We start from the raw sequence: 22,984 nt of genomic DNA, 5'->3' as shown, positions 1-22,984 counted from the left end.
CCTCCTTTCTGTAGAATGCAACGCAGATACTCAGGAACATTTGTAAGGAAAGTCTCCGGCAAGTTGAAATGAACGCGGTGGAGTGTAATGATCCCAGGATCTGGTCATTTTCCGTTAATCCCTTGGAGATCAGCCTGAATGATTGAAGCAGCCTGGTGGCAGGCAGATTGTACTACGTTTCGTCATCATCGCTTCCTTCCTTGAGGAAGGAAGCTGAGACTGAATCAGAAAAAAATTGTAAAAAAAAAAATTAATGAGGAAGTTAGCGTAGCTGAGAAATAGCAAAAGTTAAAAGCGACCATTATGCTTCTTCAATTGGTCTTTGAGAATAATAATACGTGACTATGGTCCATATGGGTGCAAATAATAACCCTAAGTCGTTGAATGCACAAAGATTATGAATTCCATGCCAGATTAAAAGAGAAAAGTAACATCCAGCTCGGAAGAGATTAAACGAGGTTAAGTTATAAGTTAAAGTCCTCTAAGAGTACTGGAAGTACTCAAAGATATTGACCCTTGAAGTTCGAAAGATTCCATCTGAAATTAATAAAAATCACTCTGCACCAACCAGAATAAAATCATATACACTTAAGGCAGGTTTTGCAAGGGTACGATTATTGCTCATCGAAGATTGTTCGTGGCTCAATTATAATTGTCAAATGATTATCTAGAGTATTAATTCTTTTTATTATGGGCCTGTTTTGCTTCGAGCTACAAAGAACGAGCCTGATGGTTAAACCGAACCTAGCGACGCGCTTACCCAGATAGGATGCCAGGTAGTAGGAAGAGCGTTCCCCGCCTTTGGTTGTGGTAGTGTGGTAGGCTAATTATCACATCAAGCAAAACGTACCTTTAGTGGGAAAGCTTCTCCAAAAATTAATAAAAATAATTTGATGTTGAGTAGAATAACATATCTCAAGTAATGATTTTGCCGGAAACACGTATATCATGCAGACTTTTGCGTTAATTTGCAGGAAACCATACTAGAGTGTTGATTATTATTATTTTTCATTTATATTTATCTATTTATTTATTTATTTATTTATTTTATTTCATTTTTTTTTTAAATAGTGAGAGTTCAGCATGAATAATACGATGTTGGGAACGCAAGCAAAGTAGAATCTACTTCTCTAATCCTTCGGTGAAGGGAAGGCCTTTGTTTCAGGGCTCTTAAGATATTCTTCTTTTTCCTTTCCTTTTATCTAATTTTCTACCAGACGCTTTTTTCTTGTACGCCATTTCATTCTCTGCATTCTTTTTCTCTTCCCTTGATCTAGATTTGATATTCTTTACCCAACTTTACAGTGGATGAATTAATCAATAGTTGCCTCGAGTTTATGTGGAAAATCCACAGCCCCACAGTGGATGGCAACGGTCCTTGGTCCCTCTCAAAGGTCTTCCTGGTCCACTTTTTTTTTTTTTTTTCTTTTTTTAATTGCCAGCTTTGTTGTTGATCTTGCAGGGCCACCACATTCAGGTGCCCGTCATTAATGCATTGGTTAACTAATCAGTTAAAGTAGATTATGATAGCAAATAATGCCGACAGGAGACCTATTGGTCCATAGCAAAGTTGTCCGAGTTTATTCCTATTTCCGCAATGAACTTATTCTGAAGCTTTCCCTCCTCTTTTCCTTCTCCTCCTCTTCCTCTTTCTCCTCCTCTTTCCCTTCCTTTCCTCCTCCTCTTTCTCTTCCTCTCTTCTCCTTTTCATTTTCTTTTTTCCTCCTTTTCTCCTATTTCTCTTTCTCCTTCTCTTTCCCCTCCCCTTCCTCCCCATTCTCTTTCTCTTCTTTTCCTTTCCTTCTATTTCTCTTTCTCCTCCTCTTCCTCATCCTCCCATTCGCCTTCTTTGTCCCTCATTTACACCTCTTTCTCTCCCACCACCCTTTTCTACTTGTCTTTATATTTTTTCCTTCTTATTCCTGTTCGCACTTGTTCTCGCCTTCCATCCAACGATCTCTGTCCCCCTCACTTTCTTATGTCACATCTTCTCTGCGTTATGTCTTACCTCCGGTTTCCTCGTTTATTCCCATTTTTAACATATTGTTCCCCTTTCTTAATTTCCAAGCCCACCTGACCCCCATTCACTTTATACAATTACCTCCTCCAAAAAATATATAAAAACAAAAAACAAACACGGTCATACATTCCTGCATTCCTTTCTTGAAAAGGACTTTCTGCATAGCTTCCATTGGCGGCCTCAGAAACATTAGTCTTTTTTATTCTCTCTTTTGTCTCTCTCTCTCTCTCTCTCTCTCTCTCTCTCTCTCTCTCTCTCTCTCTCTCTCTCTCTCTCTCTCTCTCTCTCTCTCTCATATATATACATACATATATATATATATATATATATATATATATATATGTATACTTATATATATATATGCACATGCTGGTACATTGTGACAAGTTGATGAAGGTGGAAAAAGAAGTCACGAAAAGAAGTCACTTCAAATTATCACATTGTTTTCATTTTATTTTATCTTATTTTATTCTTTTTCATTTTCTCTGGATATGTTATCATTATATTATATTTTATATTATAAGTTATCTTGTGACATTTTTCGGGTTTTCCATATTTTTTACACTACTCACTCATTTCACTTACACTGTTACACCCTCGGTCAACATTCCACACACACCGGAGCTGTATCTAACATCTATGGTTTAATAACTACACCACAAAAATTGTAAAGTATTGTACACTGTATTAAAAATTGTAAATTATTGTACAGCAAAACGGAGCCCACCTCCAAGGAGGGAACGCGTTCCTATTCTTACTATGTATACCGCCAGCTTCACCTTAGAGTCACAATCCTCTGAAGAAACATAGAGCGAAGCCGGTTAGGAATAAACTCAGAAACTCGGAACCAGACCCGTGACTTCTTTTACCACCTTCACCATATGTACATATATATATATATATATATGTAGGTATATATATATATATATATATATATATATAATGTATATAATATATTTGTATACATGTGTATATATACATTTACACACACACACACACACACACACACACACACACACACACACACACACACACACACACATATATATATATATATATATATATATATATATATATATGTGTATGTGTGTGTGTGTGTGTGTGTGTGTGTGTGTGTGTGTGTGTGTGTGTGTGTGTGTGTGTGTGTGTACTCTCTCTGCCTCCCTCCCTCCCCCGTCTGTCTCTCGCCCTCTCTCTCTCTCTCTCGCCCTCTTTCTCTGTCTCACACTCTTTCTCTATCTCTCCTTCTTTCTCTCATGTCTTCGCAGGCTTCCTTGTCCTTCTTCGTCCAAGAGCCCTTCTTACGCTCACCATCTCATTGGCCGAAGTGCCCCATTGGCCATCTGCACCGCCTTTGTCACTTGGGGAAAAAAGAGGAGGCTTCCTCTTTTATTTCTTCATTCAAAATTATCTCCTCTCCTCCTCCTCCTCCCCCTCCTCCTCCTCCTCCTCCTCCTCCTCCTCCTCCTCCTTGTCCCATTCTTCCTTCTCCTCCTTCCTTAGTCACTCGTTCGCTTTCTACTTCTCCTCCTTGGCCACTTATTTGCTGTCTCCCATTACACTTCCCCTTCTTCCTTATTGACCCACCTTATCAGCCTACATAATTCTTCCTATTTCTCCGCCAATTCCATCTTTCTTCTTCACCTTCTTCATCTCCTTTCGTCTTGTTGTTTTTGTTGTTGTTGTTCCTCTTCTTCTTCTTCTTCTTTTCCTTTTCCTCATCATTATCCTATTATTATTATTTTTATTTTATTTTTCTTCATCTTTTTCTTCTTTATTATTTTTGCTATATCTTTTCTCGATAGTCTTGTTCGACTCATCCTCACAAACAAGAAATTCGTTATTGCCAAGATAGAATTGCCTCTAGTTTTTTCTTGTAGCCATCGGCATCATTAGAACGGACTTACTCTCCCAAGAACTTTCCAGGATAGAATGAAAAGTGGCAGCCGCTGCAGAAGGGATTTGTCCAGTTAGGTTACAACCATTTTGTTACCGAAGTGTTGCCAGGGAGATCAATCGAATAACTTGGCGGCAACCTTAGAAAGAACGGCATGACGTCAAACCGATGAGCGCGGAACCTTAGCAAGCCACCATCGCTGATTTTTTTTTTTTTTTTTTTTTTTTTTTGTCATATCTTAATATTTTGCTATTGGCCCCTTCCCCCCCCCTCCTTCTCTTCCTCCTCCTCCTTTCTCCTCTCCTCTTCCTCCTCCTTTTCCTCCTCTTCCCCCTCTTCCACCTTATCCTCTTCCTCCTCCCCTCTTACTCTTCATCTTCCCCCTCTCTCACCAACACCGCTGTTTCCGCCTTTCCCCTTCCTTCTCCTCCTCTTGCTCCTCTTGTTCTATCTTCTCATTGTCCTCATCCTCTTTTTCTTGAAACTCGTCTTCAGATTTCCTCTCCTCTCTTTCCCCTCCTCCTCCTCTTCCTCTTCTCTTTCGCCGACGCCAGCGCTTCCACCTCCTCCTCTTATTCTCCTCCTCCTCTTACCCTTTTCCCTTGTCTTCATTCTCCTTTCCCTACTTCTTTTCTTCAAATTTCTTTTCCTTTTCCTTTCCTCCTTCATCTTTCTTTCCTTCTCCTTCTCACTTTCTTAGTCTCTTCCCATTACTCTTCGTTCACCGTCCTACACCTTCATTACATAATGACAAAAAAAAAAAAATCTAATTATATTGGAAAATTGCAAACCAAAATTTCTAAAGAAATTTTCCACCCGTATAGTTCATAGTGGATCTCCAAATTCGGAATGCTTCCCTCACTTAGGCTGAGACACTACTAAACATGTTGCTTTTTCTTCCATTTATATTCTAATGTAAATAGATCATGTTTTATTTCAAATCCCTTTCATATTTTTAATAAAGACTAGTTTTACTTCTTCAGGAGTGATTTTTTTGACATATACAAGATAAGCGTATATTTCCATATTTGTTATGTATTGGAGGGGGAATTGTAATAAGAGTAATTTTTTTCTTTATGAAAATCGGTATGTAACCTATATTAATAAAAAAAATCATATATTACTGTCATTCTTGTTGTTGATTTATACAGTATTGAATATACTTTCATATCTGTCGATATTGCTACCAATATCCCGTTTATTTAAACTAATGGAAGATTTTTTTTTAAATTATTATATTAATGTATGCTTTGTAATTTTCAGAATTTATTGACATAGATCTTATGAACTAGTAGAAAAGCGAAGCATTGCAATTCAATATATTGTGAAAATTATAAATAACCAACAACAGCATATGTTGTCTGTAGATGGTACCGAAGCGATGAGGTTACCTACTATTCAGTAACAATGATAAAGAAAATAACAACGAAGAAAATATTCGACTAATTTAGTTAAGGGGATTGTAGACAACATCAAATTCTATTATATTCTTCTGCAGGAGTGACTTTTTTCAACTATTTGTACTATTAATGTCATTCTCAGCATAATCTTTGACTCCGTTTTTCTGCAGAAATGCCCGGTATGCACTGTACCCTATATATATTTACATTTACTCTTAATAGTATTAATATTACAACTTTCCAACATCACCTTTGATCTTTCTCTTCCGCAGGAATGACCGGTATGCACTGTGTACCATATATATGTTTGTTTATACTCTCAATAGTGTTAACATTACTTCTTTCTCAACATCACCTGTGATCTTCCGCAGGAGTGACCGCCAGTCGCCATGTTGGAGCCAAGCAGTTCTGAGGAAGAGTCGGAGGAGGAGAAGCAGGAGGAGCCTGTGGTGCGCGCCGGAAGGGCGCCTCCGGCCACAAGCGCTCCAGATCACACAACCGATGGTCCGCCCTCAGGAGTAACGGTGGCCAACGTGCCCTCGCTCACAGTGCCCAGCGGCACTGGGTCACTCCCGAGGTAAGCCACGGAAGTCCTCAACCCTTGTGACGGGGGAGAGATGTATTCATTTTTTTATACCGGTTGTTTAATACATGAATGTAGGAATGGAGGAGACTGCAAGAGACCATAAGGCCTACATTACGGAGTTCCATGTCCATTACCACCTGTCATTCATATACATAAAACTATCTAATCTTCTCTTAAGACTACCTTTAGTCTCAGCGCTCATTACGTTGTTACTAAGTCTTCTCCATTCGTTAACCACTCTGTAAGAAAGAAGAAATTAGGTTAGTCGTTGGAGTAAAATTCTTGCAGGGGAAACACAAACTAATATGAAGAAAAAGTTAGGAGTTGGTGAAAAGCGTAATTCATTGAAATGTGAGATTCGTAAACTAACTTTTCGTCATATTCACCACCATAAGAGAAGTAAAAGTCCCTTCTTGTTAAGATAAGCGGGATTTTGTTATGAACAGAAGAAATAGGGTATAGTTGGGTAATAATTATTTCGGTTAAAAACCTAAAGTATATGGCTATTGTTTGAGGAACGAAGTAGAAATAAAAGGATTTGTTACACTTGTCCAAGGATCCAATAGGACAAGGAGAAAAAACAGTCCCATTTATATATATATATATATATATATATATATATATATATATATATATAATATATATATATATATATAAGGCTAGGACAGCGCAGCTTTTCCACGGCGAGCGTCCAAAAGATGCTGTTTGACAGTGTACTCCTGGTCCTCCGACATCAACTCGCGCATCAAAACCATCCTTCTTTTTCTCTTGTGATTGTGAATGCTATCTAATATATTCATAAAATACCAAGGCCTGTATTTCTTCTGCTTTGTATAGGTAATTCATCTTTTGCCTCTAAATATACACATATATATATTATTTTATTTATTTTTATTTATTTATCTATTTATTCATTTTTTTTGGCGGAGTTGTCAAAATTTCGGGGGCTGAAATTCAAAGCCGTAAACGACTATGATCTGTATGCACTCTAAGACATAAGGCTAATGATTCATATGGTGTACATTCTTGGGTTTTCAAAATTCGTTTAAGACTATACGGTTATAGGGACGAAAAGGCTAGTGAATGTGAAGGCCCGTCCACGCTGTGCCCCATAACCATGGCCGTGTTAGTGGTGCTGTTGGAAATCGAGGCTTTCAACACCGCCAGCGCACTGCTAGGCTGCTTCGAACCGACCTGATTTGATGGGCATGCAGAATTTATATTTACCGATTTTACGGAGCTGCCTAGTGTAGGCCTTATGGTCTCTTGCAGTCTCCTTCATTCTTATGTTCTTATGTCGTCAGTGCTACCTCAGCCATGGCCACATCTGCTAGCCCCATCGAGTGGACAATAAAGAAGCCACACCCAATATTCTATAGATTTATTGAAGCAGGTTAAAGAAAATGGAGAAAAGTGGGAGGTGAGCCAACTGTTGTTTGTGGACGATACTGCGCTTGTGGCAGGATCGGAGGAGGGATTGAGAAAGTTGGTAACAGAGTTTTGGAGAGTGTGTGATAGAAGAAAGCTGAAGGTAAATGTGGGTAAAAGTAAGGTGATGAGGTGTACAAGGGGTGAAAGTGGCAGTAGACTGGAAGTGAGCATTAAGGGAGAGCGACTGGAGGAAGTGGATAGTTTTAGATACTTGGGTGCAAATGTGGCAGGAAAAGGTGGAGTGAAGGTGGAGGTAGAATGTAGATTGAGAGAAGCGAGTAAATGCCTTGGTGGATTAAAAAGTGTAATGAGGAATAGACATTTTGGAATGGATGCTAAGAGGAGACTATATGAAGGAGTGATTGTGCCAACAGCACTGTATGAGGCAGAAACATGGAAGAGAGAATGGGTTTGAATGTGTTTGAGATGAGGTGTCTGAGAAGTATGATGGGGGTTACTAGGCTAGATAGAGTGAGAAATGAGGAGATGAGGAGGAGAACAGGGGTGGAAAGGGGGTTGGGAGATGGGGTTGATGAAAGAATATTGGGATGGCTTGGACATATGGAAAGAATGAGTGAAGAAAGACTAGTAAAAGAGGTATAGAAGGCAGATGTGGAGGGAGTGAACATGAAGGGACGTCCTAGGATGAGGTGGATGGATGGGGTGAAGGGGGCTCTGGGGAAGAGGGGAATGTCTGTTGAGGAAGGACGGGAGAGGACAGAAGACAGGGGTGAATGGAGAATGGTTGTATATGGATGATGCTGTGATGCATGAGGTGGAACGGGCGGGGGGATGGGGGTGAGGTAGTATGTGTGAGCAAATTTTTGACGCAGCCCGAAGGGATTTCTCCCCGTCTTCTCCTTTATGCATGGGGGGACGGAGAGGGGGGGGGTCGCCGATTTAATGAAGCGGCCTTGCTGTGGATGTGCTTTGTCTTGCGACACTGCTTTCTGACCCAGGGCAGTGGACAAGGTGCAGGGATGACCCGTCATCCAGGAGGTGCTAAGATGAGAGGGAGGGTGGAGGGGTGTGGAGTGTATTCGGGGATGGAATGGATGGGAGTTATTTTATGCCTTTTCTTTTTTTGGCTACCTCCCTTGTAAGGGGGAAAAAGCTTTGGTATATGTATGTATGTATATGTATATATATATATATATATATATATATATATATATATATATATACAATGTACAATATATATATGTATATATATATATATATATATATATATATATATATATATATATATATACATGTATGTACACTGTAATGAGTAAATACAACCTTATTGTGTTGCCTTTCTTTGACCTTGCCCTGGTTCTGATGCGCTTGTTCATTGCAGTTTTTATTACTGTATTAAAAAAAAAAAAGCATCATCCCACGAGTGTCCACCACTACTTGTTTCCCACTCTTCTCAGTTAACCCTTTTTCAATTAAAGTCTCTCATCAGGATTATATCATCACTTTATCTACTTTCTTGTAAGTGAATATATTTGCTATTTTTTAATGTTTAGATTCGTTTAATGCCTTTGTTCGGTGGGGGGAAGGGGAGCACATGCTACTTCAAACCATTTTCTACTGCGTCCCGTAGTTATAATCTTTAGATTTATCGCTTACCTTTATCTAATATTACCTAGTCTACTAATATGCCTCTTTTCACTGTAGTCACCACTCCATCTCCTCTTTTGACAATTGTCTTCTCATAGTCTGTAATCACCAATCAGCAACTGGATATCAGCTTTCTTAGATGTGACATATGTCTGTTTCATTTGCCTTCAAGCAATCGTTGATTTCTAATTTGGTCGATATAAAGAGGTCACTTATGGATGTGACACTGGGTCATGTTCTGGCCTAAGCTAGATCATTTCATCTGTTCCTTTTCTGTAACTCAAGAAAAACTTATTTTTTCTTTGTTCTATTTCTAGATTGTTCTTTTCTTTGACTTTATATACTTATTTTCATGTTTGTTCTTCCTCAGTCGGACCTCTCGTTATCTAAACATTATTTAACCTTTCTTTATCTGCTAGTTTCCATGTCTCCTTGATTTTTTATTTATTTATTTACATTGGTTTGTGACTTGAACTTAGATCCTAGTGACTGTACCCTCCCTTTTTTGCATCTGCCCAACCTAAGCACATTTTCTGTTTTATTTTGTACATTGGAATCTCTTCCCACAACTGTTAATATAATTTTTTTCTGGCTTTATCAAATTCATGCTTCCCTTTTAGTGTCCTTAATATAAAGTGATCCTCTTTCTATCCTGAGACTATGACATATGTTTTTGTATCTAGTGCATCTCCAAAACTGTTTTCCATTTATTTATTTTTTATTATTATTATTTTTTTACATTTCCTTATTTTCTTTTCCATGTTCTCTTAATAACACTTTTTCCCCCCTTCATTTTGCTTCCCCATACTTTGTTTTTTCTATATTCTCATTTGACTCTGTCTCCATATAATTATATTGCATAGTATATTTTAACATTCTCCTTTAGCTTAATTCTTTCACGTATGAGTTGATCAATTTCAATTAATTTTTTCATCATTAAGAGTAATTACTTTATTTGATAGACATACTAAATCTTTCATCTTGGATGAAACCTGGCTGATGTTCTGAGATAAATTCTTCATTTCCTGTTGACTGATTTCTTCTCGCCATTTCCAACCTGCTTAATTTCCTCGCGTGTGATATTTTTATTAGCATTTCCCTTTACACAACAATAAAAGCATCAAGGTCTCTTATGGGTTCTTTCCCCATAGAGGGAATGAGACATCGCGATCAGTTTTTGTTATTTGATTTTTATTTTTTATTTTTTATTACGTGTTTATAGTTTGAACCAATATTTCCCCTACTGAATCTCGTGTTGTAGATGTTCACACTTGTCATGACGGGACACCTCACCAAGTCGGTATTTTCTCTCCATTACAAAATGTCTCCTGGTATATCATGATGAATGAATATGCTACCAGTCACTATCTATATGCAAATATGTGATTATATTCATTCGATTGTACTGTGTGTGTGATTCACCATGGTCTTGGATCACGTGTTACACTCGTGATCGATAGATATTTCCCTCTCGGAAAAGAGCTCAGAGCTCATTTATTACCGATCTATGGGTAATGTTGTGACCTTACACGCACACCCACACACCCAACACACACCCAACTTCCCCCCACGAGAGTTGGAGTAACGACACGCAGCGCAACGATACTGAAATTATTTCAGCCCCTGGACGGGATTCGAACTGGGACCACTGTAGCAGCGGTTGCGAACGCTATCACTGTGCCGTCGAGTCGAGTGTGTGTGTGTGTGTGTGTGTGTGTGTGTGTGTGTGTGTGTGTGTGTGTGTGTGCGTGCGTGTGCGCGCGCGTGCGTTTAGGTGTCAGGTGATGTGTGTGCTCATCTGCGAGTGCGTGCCTTATCTTTGTCTTTCTGCTTACCTGTCGCATGCCTGTCCACCTGGTGCTGTTTTATGTGCCCAGGAACTAGCTGGTTTACGGGCATCTCACACATACTCAATCCTGCTGGAATAGATGATTTGATTTTTTTTTTCTATAGTCCTCATCGGATTAAAAAAAAACAGGAGTTTGGTCTTGTAGTGCCACATAGAAGTTTTCAGTTCTGGAATTTCTTAGTCTCTCTCTTTCTCTCTCTCTCTCTCTCTCTCTCTCTCTCTCTCTCTCTCTCTCTCTCTCTCTCTCTCTCTCTCTCTCTCTCTCTCTCTCTGTATGTCTGTCTGCCTCTTTGTTTATAACTCTCTCTCTCTCTCTCTCTCTCTCTCTGTATGTCTGTCTGCCTCTTTGTTTATTACTCTCTTTATCTCTCTCTCTCTCTCTCTCTCTCTCTGTATGTCTGTCTGCCTCTTTGTTTATTACTCTCTCTCTCTCTCTCTCTCTCTCTCTCTCTCTCTCTCTCTCTCTCTCTCTCTCTCTCCTTTCTTTCGTCTTCTCACTCTTTTTATGCTTTTGTATCTGTCTCCACTTTTCTTTTCATTTTTACTTTTATCTGGTATTCAGGTTTTTCTTTTCTTCCCTGACACTCGCTGGATTCCTCCAGGTCCTTCCTTCCATGCTACTCCTCCGTGTTTCCCTCTGCTGCAGTCCCCCTATTAACTCGTTTTATTTGACCTCCTTGCTAGCCCCTCCCTTCTCTCTCCCTCTCTCCCTCGCTCCGTCACGTTCCGTCGAATTTGTCATCCTTGTCTGGCCCCTTGGCTCGTTTTAGATTTTTGTTCCCCTCTCTGCTCCCCTTTCCTTCCCTCCCCTCCCCTTCCTCCTGTTCCCCCCCTCCCCCTCCTACCTTCCAGCCACTCCCTCCCTTATCCCTTTCACAGCCATCCTGGCCGTTCCTGGACATAGATACAGATATCTCCAATAGTCACTTTGCATAATCCATGCTGAGGTCTCGTGGGAAAGGCGACGGTGACGACGGTGACGACGACGACGCCGGGAAAGAACACGACTTTGTCCGATATTTCCTCTTGCCAGCCTCTGGCCGCCTCGGGGCCGCCTGAGTTTACTTTTAGTGTTGTTCTTAGTGTTATAACTTCGGCTCGTTACCGTTTCCCTTACCGAAGGTCCTCCATTACCTTGGAGTCTTTTTTTTTTTTTTTTTTGCCGAGCTTGTTATTATTCTCTGTATCTCTCTCTCTCTCTCTCTCTCTCTCTCTCTCTCTCTATATATATATATATATATATATATATATATATCACACACACACACACACACACACACACACACACACACACACACACACACACACACACACACACACACACACACACACACACACACACACACAAACCCCCACGCATATACACACAAGCACGCCTTGTATTCGTGGTATATCCTGTCGGACTGCGGTAAGGCATTCTCTTGCTCTTTTTTAGTATACCCCTTTTCTTTTCCTTCCTCTTCCTCTTTTTCATCCTCTTCCTCTGTGTCTTCTTCTTATCCTTCTCCTTCTCCTCCTTCTCATTCTACTTGTTCTTCTCTTTTTTCTTCTTCTTCTGCTTTATCTTCTTCTTCTTCATTTCCTCCTCCTCCTCCTCCTCCTCCATTTCCCTCTTATTCCACTCAACTGAGGTGTTGTCTCCGGGGATGAGTGAGTGAGTAAGTGAGGGATTTGGACCCGTGATGTTCTTTACACGTTTTGTTCCTAGTCGAGACAATTCTATTCAGCTGAGTGCTGAGCCCTGACCAACTGTTTGCACCCTGGATTACGCCCCCTAATCCTCTTCCTTCTCCTTCCCTCCTTTCCCTCCTTCCCTCCTTCCCTCCTTCCTTCCTTCCTTCCTTCCCACGGCTGTGACAACTTGTTATCCCTCGACTTTTCAGCCGCATCCCCTGGGCCTTGCCCTCCCCAGACCATCCCTCCTTCATACTGCTTCCTTGTTTTTTTCTTTTTTCTTTTCTTTCTTTCTTTCTCTGCTACCTTTTCTTCTTTTCTTTGCTCGTCCACCATCCGTCTTCCTTGCCTGTCGTTGTCTCCTAATTTCTCTTTCCTTCTGATTCAAACTTTTATTTTATTTTTCTTAACTATGTATTCTTCAAGCTTCCGTTAGAGATAAGTCTATCTTCCTGGTTCCCCAATGTGTGTGCTGTTGTTTTTCGACGTTTTATTGTTTTGTATTGGTTAGGCTTTTTCTGTTTTGTTTTGTGTTGTTTGCTGTGTTTTTCTTAATATATTTGCCCTTTGTTTTTGCTTGAATTTATCTATATGATTTTTTATTTATTATGTATTTGTTTTTTATTAATTTTTTGTATGTTTATCATTTTGATTTGGTTTGTAAAAAAATATAATTGTTGTTTTGTTTTTATTTATTCTTTTTTTCTTAACATTGACTGTAAGGAAGCCCTAGTGTCCTGTTGCTTTCCAAGTCTCTCGACTGGAAACTCGGAATTTTAAAAAGAAAAAGAAGTAGAAAAAAAAACAATCGAAGGCTGAGATTATCTTTTATTTCATTAGAACAAATAATATCTTAAAACAAACATAATTAATTAAGGGCATAGACAAAGTGTAGAAGATTTATGAAAGCTATGTGGACTGTTCATATGTGTGTGTGTGTATGTGGGCACACACACACACACACACACACACACACACACACACACACACACACACACACACACACACACACACACACACACACACACACACACACACACACACACACACACACACACACACACATACACACACACGTACACACACACACACACACACACACACACACACACACACACACACACACACACACACACACACACACACACACACACACACACAAGAATGGAGCGTTTTACTCTGTCAGCACCTGTGAGGACCGTGTTGATGGCCGCTTGGAAGGGGAAAAGTGTAGGACCAACCTCCTCGCTTCATCTGACCCGATCACTGTAGTCTGCGAATCGCCCAGATCCCTGGAGGTCATCGATTTAAATCCGAAGGGGAAACGCAAAGGCGAATAAGTGTTTGCAATTGTCTCCCCCCCCTTCCCACCCCTACCATCCCCTCCACCTCCCCCCCCTCCACCTCCAACCCTGCGGCATTCAAATGTTTTTAGCGAGAGTTTATGAATGTATTTTTTTCCACACACCACAATGAGCTGACTAAATCAATTAAACTTGTTTCCAGAAATAAATGAACAAATAGATAGATATTGAACAAATAATTTGATCAATGAATAGATAAATAGATCAATTAAGTGGTTGATTATTGGTGAAGTAAACTCCTAGGGTACTACTTACACGTTCTGTAGACTTCAAAAGAAGAAAGATGAAAACAGATTGATTATCTCATCTAGCGGAACGTAAATCAGATAAGAAAGGCAGGTCTCCGGCTAATGCGATGTTAACTTAATCAGGAAGTAAGTACGAGAAGGTTTTCCTTAACCGAATGGAATATTTTGACGGCTGCTAAAATACGCGATTAAAGTCGCTAAAATTAGCGATATGACTAAGATAGTGATCCCTATTTATTTTTTGGAGATTTTTACTATTTTTTTTCATTGTTCATTTATTTATTAATGTATTGATTTATTTATTTATCTAGATATACATATATATTTTATTGATTTATTAATTTTTATTAACTAATTTACTTCTTTATTTATTTACTTATTCATTCATTCATTAACGATGCTTAACAATATTATCAATATCCAACAAGATTTTAATACGTTTTACATGACAATGGGAAGTCCATATAACGTTAGCAATCCGGACTTATTTTATAACTTTATTAGTAGAGTAACTTCACAAATACAAAAGGGTAACAAGACCTCCAGTGTTGCTAAAAGGAGTAAACCAGTTACAAAGGTGTCACCGACCTCTGAATACGAGATTACAGCCCCGTTTCGCAGTAGGCAATCTACGCCCATTCTGGGCATGGTGAGGTGCAGGTGAATGACATCTGAAGAAGATGGTGGCTCTCCGTTCGAAAGTTTTGCCTCTATGATGAACTGAAGAAAGCGGGACTTGGAGACACTCAAGGTCATTTTCACATTAGCGGCTTCAACCGTAGCGGTTCAATTACAATGTAAGTCAATTGGGGCGTTCACACACAACCGCGTAGTTTCGCGCAGTTTAAAACGCTAGTTTGAACAGGGGCTCAAGGACATGGAAGCTCTCTCCGCCCCACTCAGTTGTAAATGAGATTTTTTTTTATTCCTGTAGTTATTCTTCAAGAAGTTAGGAGATGAGTTTGAGAAAGGCGAGAGAAGTATGTAATGGAGAGTGGTGTCAACATATGGACACATGGGGTTAAATGTTACGTCAGTTCATTTATCCTGTTGTTGACATCATCACCATCATCGTCGTCATCACCATCGTCGTCGTCATCATCTTCATCATCATCATCATCATCATCATCATCATCATCATCATCATCATCATCATCATCATCATCATCATCATCATCATCATCATCACTACCATCATCATCACCATCACCACCACCATCACCTATACCATCACTACTACCATCGTCATTGCCACAACAAACAAACCCTACTGCCCTCACTGAATCAACAAGCTACCTTCATCACCACCACCATGAACACCACCACGAGCACCATCACCGCTTCACCACATTTGCATGCCGCTCTTTTGCCATTCTTGAAATCCCCGGCAACCGACCTCTCCGGAGGCTCGGGACGTCGACCCCAATCAGCTCGTGAATGGGAATCGGCCTCGACTCAGACAAATTGCAATCAAGGGTATTCGCAGTTGGGTCTAGCGCGGCCACATTGCGAAGGAAGACGCGAAGAGTACGGAAAGGGGAAGCAAAATAATCTCGGGAAGAGTCTGCCGAGGATTTTATGAAGAAGTAACTCGTTCTTAGGTTCTTCGTAATGAACCAGCGGCCTTCAGTTTCTCACCGTATTAACATCGACAATTTTGATCATAATCTTTGTACGTTTTAGTATAAGGGTAGGACCCCGTGTTGGAGTTAGAACAACCGAATAAAAATGTATTGTTATGCCATTCGAGAACACATAAAGAAGTACAGCATGATAAAATGTCTGTCTATCTATTTATCTATCACTGTATCTTTCTCATTCACTTACTCAATCACCCGCTCACTGTCTCATTTACACACGCGCACACACACGCACACACACACACACACACACACACACACACACACACACACACACACACACACACACACACACACACACACACACACACACACACACACACACACACACACACACACACACACAAACATACAAATACATGCCTATATACATATGCACAGATACACATTGTCCACGGTGACATTCCTTAGTTTAGATAAAATAACTCAACTTTAGCCAGAATAAAAGCTGTAGAATATGTCAAGATGACAGTCCCACGAAAAAAACTAAATGAATAATAGATAAATGAGTAGATAAATAAACAAATAAATAACTAGATAAATGAATGAAATAGATAAAATAAATGAATGACCTAATACATAAATAAATGAACAAATACACAAATAAATGAATGAATGAATAAATCGAAATAGTACCGTATAAGATGAAAAATACAAAAGACGGGAAAGAGGCACGAAAGACTCCGGCTCGCCCTATGCTAAGTGAAGGACTCAATTGAACGACTCAATCGAACGACTTCGCCAGTTCACCGTCCCGGTATAAACAAATTCTGTAAGAGACTTTACTGTAGCCACGAGTTTAAGAATACCGAATTAGATGAAATTGGTATTCACTGTAGCGCAGCGACTAAGTTCGCAAAAGAAAAAGAAAAAAAAATTTACACAATTTTTTCAATTGTTTACATTGTGCTGGAGCAAGTCAGGTTGCCAGCGTCGACCAATCAGAGTGCGCGGCTGCTTGGCGGATACTTATTGGCCAGTAGGAACTGCCACATGAACCCCAGCGAGGCTTTCAGTTTACGTTCTCCACACATAAACGAAACTAGATATTTTCTTGTGCTGAAAAACGATTACATTAAGTCGACTTCCATGCTAAGGGATACCATCTTACTCAAACTAATGGGAAACGATTGTTTGGCTTAGTGGTGCTCTCTACTTTACATCCCTCCATACATTGTAATCTCCTTTGAGTTGAAGAGGCAATGCAATGTAGTTCAGTTCGAAGCTTTAAGATTCATTTAGAGAAACATCTACGCAAGATGCTGTAATAACTGCCATTTACTTTATATCATTTGTTTGTTATTATTTGTCTGTTTATTATTTGCTTGATTTTTATTTATTATTATTTATCTGTCAATTTATTATTATTTACTATTTACCTGTTTGTTTATTATTTAACTATACCTATGCCTTTATTTATTCTATTTATTATTATTTATATTATCATATCTTTTATTGTATTCATTTATTTTATTTTCTTATTCATTTATCATTGCTATATTTTTTCGCATCCGACATAGTTATGGACCAAAAGGTGTGTGCGTGTGTGTTGGCATGCTCCGCCTTTGTAATCCTTTGTAAGTACATATGTGCCAGTTTGCGCACAGATCTGCAAGTACGTATATATTTTGCATATGTATGTGTACAACATGTACATATGTATTTGACTCTTAATTTATGCGGGTAATATTTTAGTATATGCAGTACATCAGACCGAAGCTATGAAATGTTTTTTTCTCAACACATCTGCATTGTGAATAGATGCAGAAGTGAGTTTTTTACACTCATCCCTGCAGCTTTACGGTCGACCTGAATACAAACCGCATTCGTTAGTAGACTTTTTGTTCTTCCTTTGAAAACATTTGGATCATTTTTCGATAAATTGTACTTTCTCGTGTTGCTCTTGTTCCCATTAACAATTACGCTCATTAACTTTTTCTCCCTTCTTTTATTTTATTTTATTTTTTTTATTATTTTTTTTTTTTTATCTGATGCGCTCAGTAACTTCGGTAAATAAGTCCTGGCGTTTAAAAAAATCTTTATCCATTTTTTCATTAATATTTTTTCACGTTTGTCTAACTCTGCTAAAGCGGTATCAAATACGATGAGAATTGAGGGTGCACTTTGTCGTGTATGAAATAAAGTCGCATTCCATATACATACGCACACACACATGAATACACAAGCACAAACACACACACGAACACACACACACACACACACACACACACACACACACACACACACACACACACACACACACACACACACACACAACACACACACATATATATATATATATATATGTATATATATATATATGAGTATATATATATATATATATATATATGTATATATATATATATATGTATATATATATATACGAGTATATATATATATATATATATATATATATATATATATATGTGTGTGTGTGTGTGTGTGTGTGTGTGTGTGTGTGTGTGTGTATTCACTTGGTCTTTGGATCACGTGTTGGACTCGTGATCAACAGCTATTTCCCTCCTGGAAGAGAGCTCAGAGCTCGTAGGTCCGATCTATGGGTAATGCTATGACCTTGCACACACACACCCCCAACTCCCCGCCCACGAGAGTCAGAGTAACGACCCGAAGCGCAGCGGCACCGAAATAATTTCGGCCCTGTGTGTGTGTGTGTGTGTGTGTGTGTGTGTGTGTGTGTGTGTGTGTGTGTGTGTGTGTGTGTGTGTGTGTGTGTGTGTGTGTGTGTGTGAATATGTGTGTGTGCGTGTGTTTGTATATATATATATATATATATATATATATATATGTATATATATATATATATATATATATATATATATATTCATTTAGGATCTAATAACGTATCTATTCACATATTATCGTAGATTGAACAGGCATACCTCAACGGAAAAAAAACCATTTGACATTAGTTATAACAAAGCAACATCTAGCTGAGTATCACATGACCAGCGGCTTGAACGTGACCAAAGCCGGAATATGGATGACGCCAGCTACGTTACCAGTTACCACTAACTCCTTGTCCGGGTTTTATCCTGAAGCTCCTCCCGGTGACATTGATCTTGCGTGTTTGCTGTTGCCACGTGGATCTACAAAGACTCGCAGTTCAGAAAGGTATGTCAATTCGATTAAATGGTACACAGGTCAACTCTGACTGGAAAGCCACATCCCCGCCACATACCGACGCGGCGGATGTGGCGCCACAGAGTCGCTCGTCTGCGTCAGGCATAAGTAGTACACACGTCAACTCTGATGGTTACTGTGCATCCACTACCAAAATATCGAACAACCTTTCTGAACTAAAGCAAGTAAATTCGACTTTCGTAGGTGATTTTTAATACATTGTTTTTACGTTCTTTGCTCTAAAGTAAAAGACAAATGATGCATTAGAAAGTTTAGAGTTGGATGGACTTTCGTCTGGGCAGTACAGGGCATTCTTTATGTTTCTGTACCCTAAGAACCCGAGGGCTTGAGGCGACCGTAAAGTACTTGGCAAACGTCTTGGCATTGACAAGCAATTCGAAGTGTTACTTCAGTTGTGCTTAATGTGTGTTCATTTTAATCTGAGAAAGAGAAAAAAAGTTATTCACTGAAGTGAGTTGATGAAATATGTACTCCACTGTAAGTTCAGTGATTATTGATAAACTACTCAGAAATAAAATGAGTAGTATGGGTTTTGAATCCTACAGTACCTTGCGACTTCTTGCCATGTGCGTGTCTATGTGCGTGTGAATGTGCGTGCACGTGTGTGTGTGTGTGTGTGTGTGTGTGTGTGTGTGTGTGTGTGTGTGTGTGTGTGTTTGTGTTTATGTGTGATTCACCATTCACCATAGTCTTGGATCACGTGTTGGACTTGTGATCGACAGCTATTTCCCTCCCGAAAGAGAGCTCAGAGTTCATATAAGACCGATCTATGAGTAATGCTGTGACCTTACACCTCACATACACCAAACTCCCCGCCCACGAGAGTTGGAGTAACGACTCGCAGTGCAGCGATACTGAAATTATTTCAGCCCTGGGCGAGATTCGAACCCGGGCCTCCGTAGTGGCAGCAGGGAACTCTACCATCGCGCCATCGAGTCGTGCGTGTTTGTATGTGTGTTTGTGATTCACTACGGTTAGGGATCACGTTCTGGCCTCGTGATCATTAGCTACTACTCCCCCGTGTGAGAGATCCATAGGGCATATAGCCCAGTCTATTGGTAATGCTACGAACTTGCGCACATTTCTCATATACACCTCATCCCTTTGCTTAAGGGAGTCAGTGACGGCTTAAAGTTTTTCAAGACCAGAGCTGAGCTCGATCTCTGTTGTGTCGAGTTGGTAATCCAAGACACTAATCAGTATATCACCAAGCCGTACATTTGTGTTTATGTGTTTGCTTATGGGGAGTGTACATACACGCGTGTGTGTATGTATGTATGTATATGTGCACGTGTGTCTGTGTACTCTACATGTATGTGTGTACGTGTGGGTGCTCGTTGGTCGGCTCACGCAGTGACCTTTACCATTTTGGTGAAGGTCTCAATCCTTCGTCTATTTTGAGAGAGCAAAATGGAGGGTGAGGGATGGAGTTCAGCTGGAAAGATAGAGAGAGGGAGAGAGAATAGGAAAAGAGGAAGAAGGAGAGAAGAGGACATTGAGTGATTGAGTGATTTTGTGTGTGTGTGTGTGTATGTGTTTGTGTGTTTGTATGTGTGTGTGTGTGTGTGAGTGAGTGGGAATGAGTTAAGTCTGGATGTGTGTGTACTAGGAAAGCACCAGAGGCGATCACGCCTGAAACATCTCTCCAAACCTGCAATTATTTGCGGTCGTGTTACACCTTGAAATATTTTATTCTGGTCAACGCCAGGCGATTTTTTTCGGCTTAAGGAAAAGTCAGACCACAGGTGTCATTAATGATTTTGTCCTAACGCCAAGCAATTTTAATCAGCCAGGAAGAACCTTTTTTTTTAATTTCTAACCCCTTTCTAGTGTGCGGGGATACTAGAAATTAATTTCAAAAATTTTCGAACTCAGTTTAATATTCAAGGGTACTGATGTGGACATCCAAACATAACCTGTGATACAACAGAACTATGTAAATATATCTCCCGTTATTAAATATTACATATGTTTCAGTTTGTGCCAGTTCTCTTCAAATGTGTAAAACTGAACCGATGCATCACTAACAGAGGATACAGTTTGGTCCATTCAGGTCAGTTTCAAATGAACGGAACATTTTTTTTTTATCCGATACGTATGTGGTCCAGAAATCATACAGATATTTGCCCGGGTGTGGGTTAATTTGCTTTGTCGAATCCGCTTTGAAACGCGAAATTTAATTCCATGCGAAATGTAGTTCCATGTGGCTGAGCAAATATTGTGCTGACCGCCTTCGCCAACATTATTCTCTTTATAGATTTTGTTCTGGGGAACGCCAGAGGGTTCAATTCAGGTATCTCGTCACTTTTATATCGTTTGAAAGGAGTGTCTTCATCGCAGAAGACTAAAATCACCTGACAGCGCTCAGACTAAACGTAAAACTTGAATATTGATATGAAATTTTGAAGTGACCCCCTTTCCTGTGATGGATATATATATATATATATTTATATATATATATATATATATATATATATATATATATATATGTGTGTGTGTGTGTGTGTGTGTGTGTGTGTGTGTGTGCGTGTGTGTGTGTGTGTGTGTGTGTGTGTTTGTGTGTGTGTGTGTGTGTATGCGTTGAGGTCAGAATTCCGTGCCGAAAGGGTTAAAGTTTCTTAAGTCATTGGATTTGACCAACGGACTGCAAACCAGGAACAGATACAAAACGCTTCTCTGCTGTTGAATCAGAACAGTGCGTTTGCCTCCTATCATACTGATACAATATGGCAAATGCACGAAGAGAAAAAAACGCAGCTCCATTTGGTTTTACTGGATAGCCTGTACTTTCCATAAACACAGAAGCTGATTGCTACTCCATAATTGTGACCTGTCGCTTTTATGGTGAACCAGTGCTGTGTGTATATAAAGTACACACAGCGTCGTGTGTGCGCTTGAGCACATCGGACCCAGGGAATTAGGGACCACGTTTTTGCGAGTGGACTTTCTGCTGAGGTACACTGGCATGGTTCACGGCGGGAAAAGTAGATGTAGATTATGCCTGTGCGCTGCCAGATAAGAGGAGACTAAAGGTGCCGGCACACTAGGTTAGCATGATACTTGCTTTTGCTGCTGCGTTTGAGTAGAAACGACTTCGATTACAATAATCTAGACTTCCGTAGGAACATCTGAACAATGTGTCTAACATTCGTATAAGTTTATCTTCTCTTAGTTTGTTATTCAGCTTCTTATTATATGACTCAAGAGTAATTTGACATTCGGAAATTTTATTAACAAAAGATCGTAACCGAAGTTGTTTCTACTCAAACGAAATAGTAAAAGCAACTAGCATGCTAGCGAGAAATACCTAGTGTGCCACCACCTTTGGTTTCTTTACCTGAATGCCTTTCGGTTGGATAAGGCGGGAAGGGATGGGGGATGTGTTTTGCGTATCTAGGTTTAGGTTCTTCTAGAGATATGGTTCTCTACCTAGGATCTAGAAACGTCTAAGGGGTTCAAGAACTTCACAAGTGGAGACAGAAACCGAAATTTAGTGGTAATTAGTGGATCTCCGACGATTTTGTTTGGCGTTAAAGTGCTCTTCTCCAGGAGGTTAAAGAACAGCAGTGTATAAGAATGGAATACATGATAGGTTTGATTCTATTTGGACGCTTCTCAAATGGATGCTTCCCATATGGACGTTATCAAGCCTAACCTAATCTAACGTAACCTAATCCAACCTAACCAAATCTAACCAAAGTTAACCTAAACTCCTTACTAATGATGATATTTGAATTATAGTACAAATTTGAAAAGCGTCCAAATGGGAAGCGTCCATCTCAGACAGCACAGCATAAGGTAGGTTGAGACCCCTTCGAACTTACAAAGTAACTCGTAACAGGATTTTGCTTCGGTTCGGAACAGTTCACATGAAACAGGAGGTGGAGTCCTTGTGATGTCTCTGTTAGGAGTGGCAGTGCCCCAAAGATGCTCTTCCCACTGCATTCAGGCGATCGGGACCAGTGAAGAGTATCTGAATGAGGCGGTTCCAGGAGATGGATGCCGGAGGAAATCATCTCCCCCTGCCCGTCTCCAAAGCTTACCAAAACCCTTGCCAACACCCGGAAATGCAGTCTCGAGGGGCTGGCACTCTGTCCCTGGACCA

General features: G+C 39.8%; 1 protein-coding gene across 24 annotated transcripts in view; it reads left to right on the top strand.

Annotated features, from left to right (window-relative positions):
• The window catches only part of Cadps (calcium-dependent secretion activator 1), a 1,142,346-nt gene that overhangs the window by 358,359 nt on the left and 761,003 nt on the right, over window positions 1-22,984 (top strand). For all 24 annotated transcript variants that reach the window (XM_076212572.1, XM_076212575.1, XM_076212566.1 and 21 more), the window contains one exon: window positions 5,689-5,894. In XM_076212572.1, the coding sequence (XP_076068687.1) occupies window positions 5,707-5,894 (188 nt within the window). In that variant the 5' untranslated portion in view covers window positions 5,689-5,706. The remainder of the gene's footprint in view (window positions 1-5,688; window positions 5,895-22,984) is intronic.

Source organism: Oratosquilla oratoria, chromosome 30 (assembly GCF_046742065.1).
Source record: "Oratosquilla oratoria isolate Oo_2021 chromosome 30, ASM4674206v1, whole genome shotgun sequence".
Taxonomy (NCBI): domain Eukaryota; kingdom Metazoa; phylum Arthropoda; class Malacostraca; order Stomatopoda; family Squillidae; genus Oratosquilla; species Oratosquilla oratoria.
Note: the sequence above shows the minus strand (reverse complement) of the source record. Positions and strands in the feature narration are given on the sequence as shown.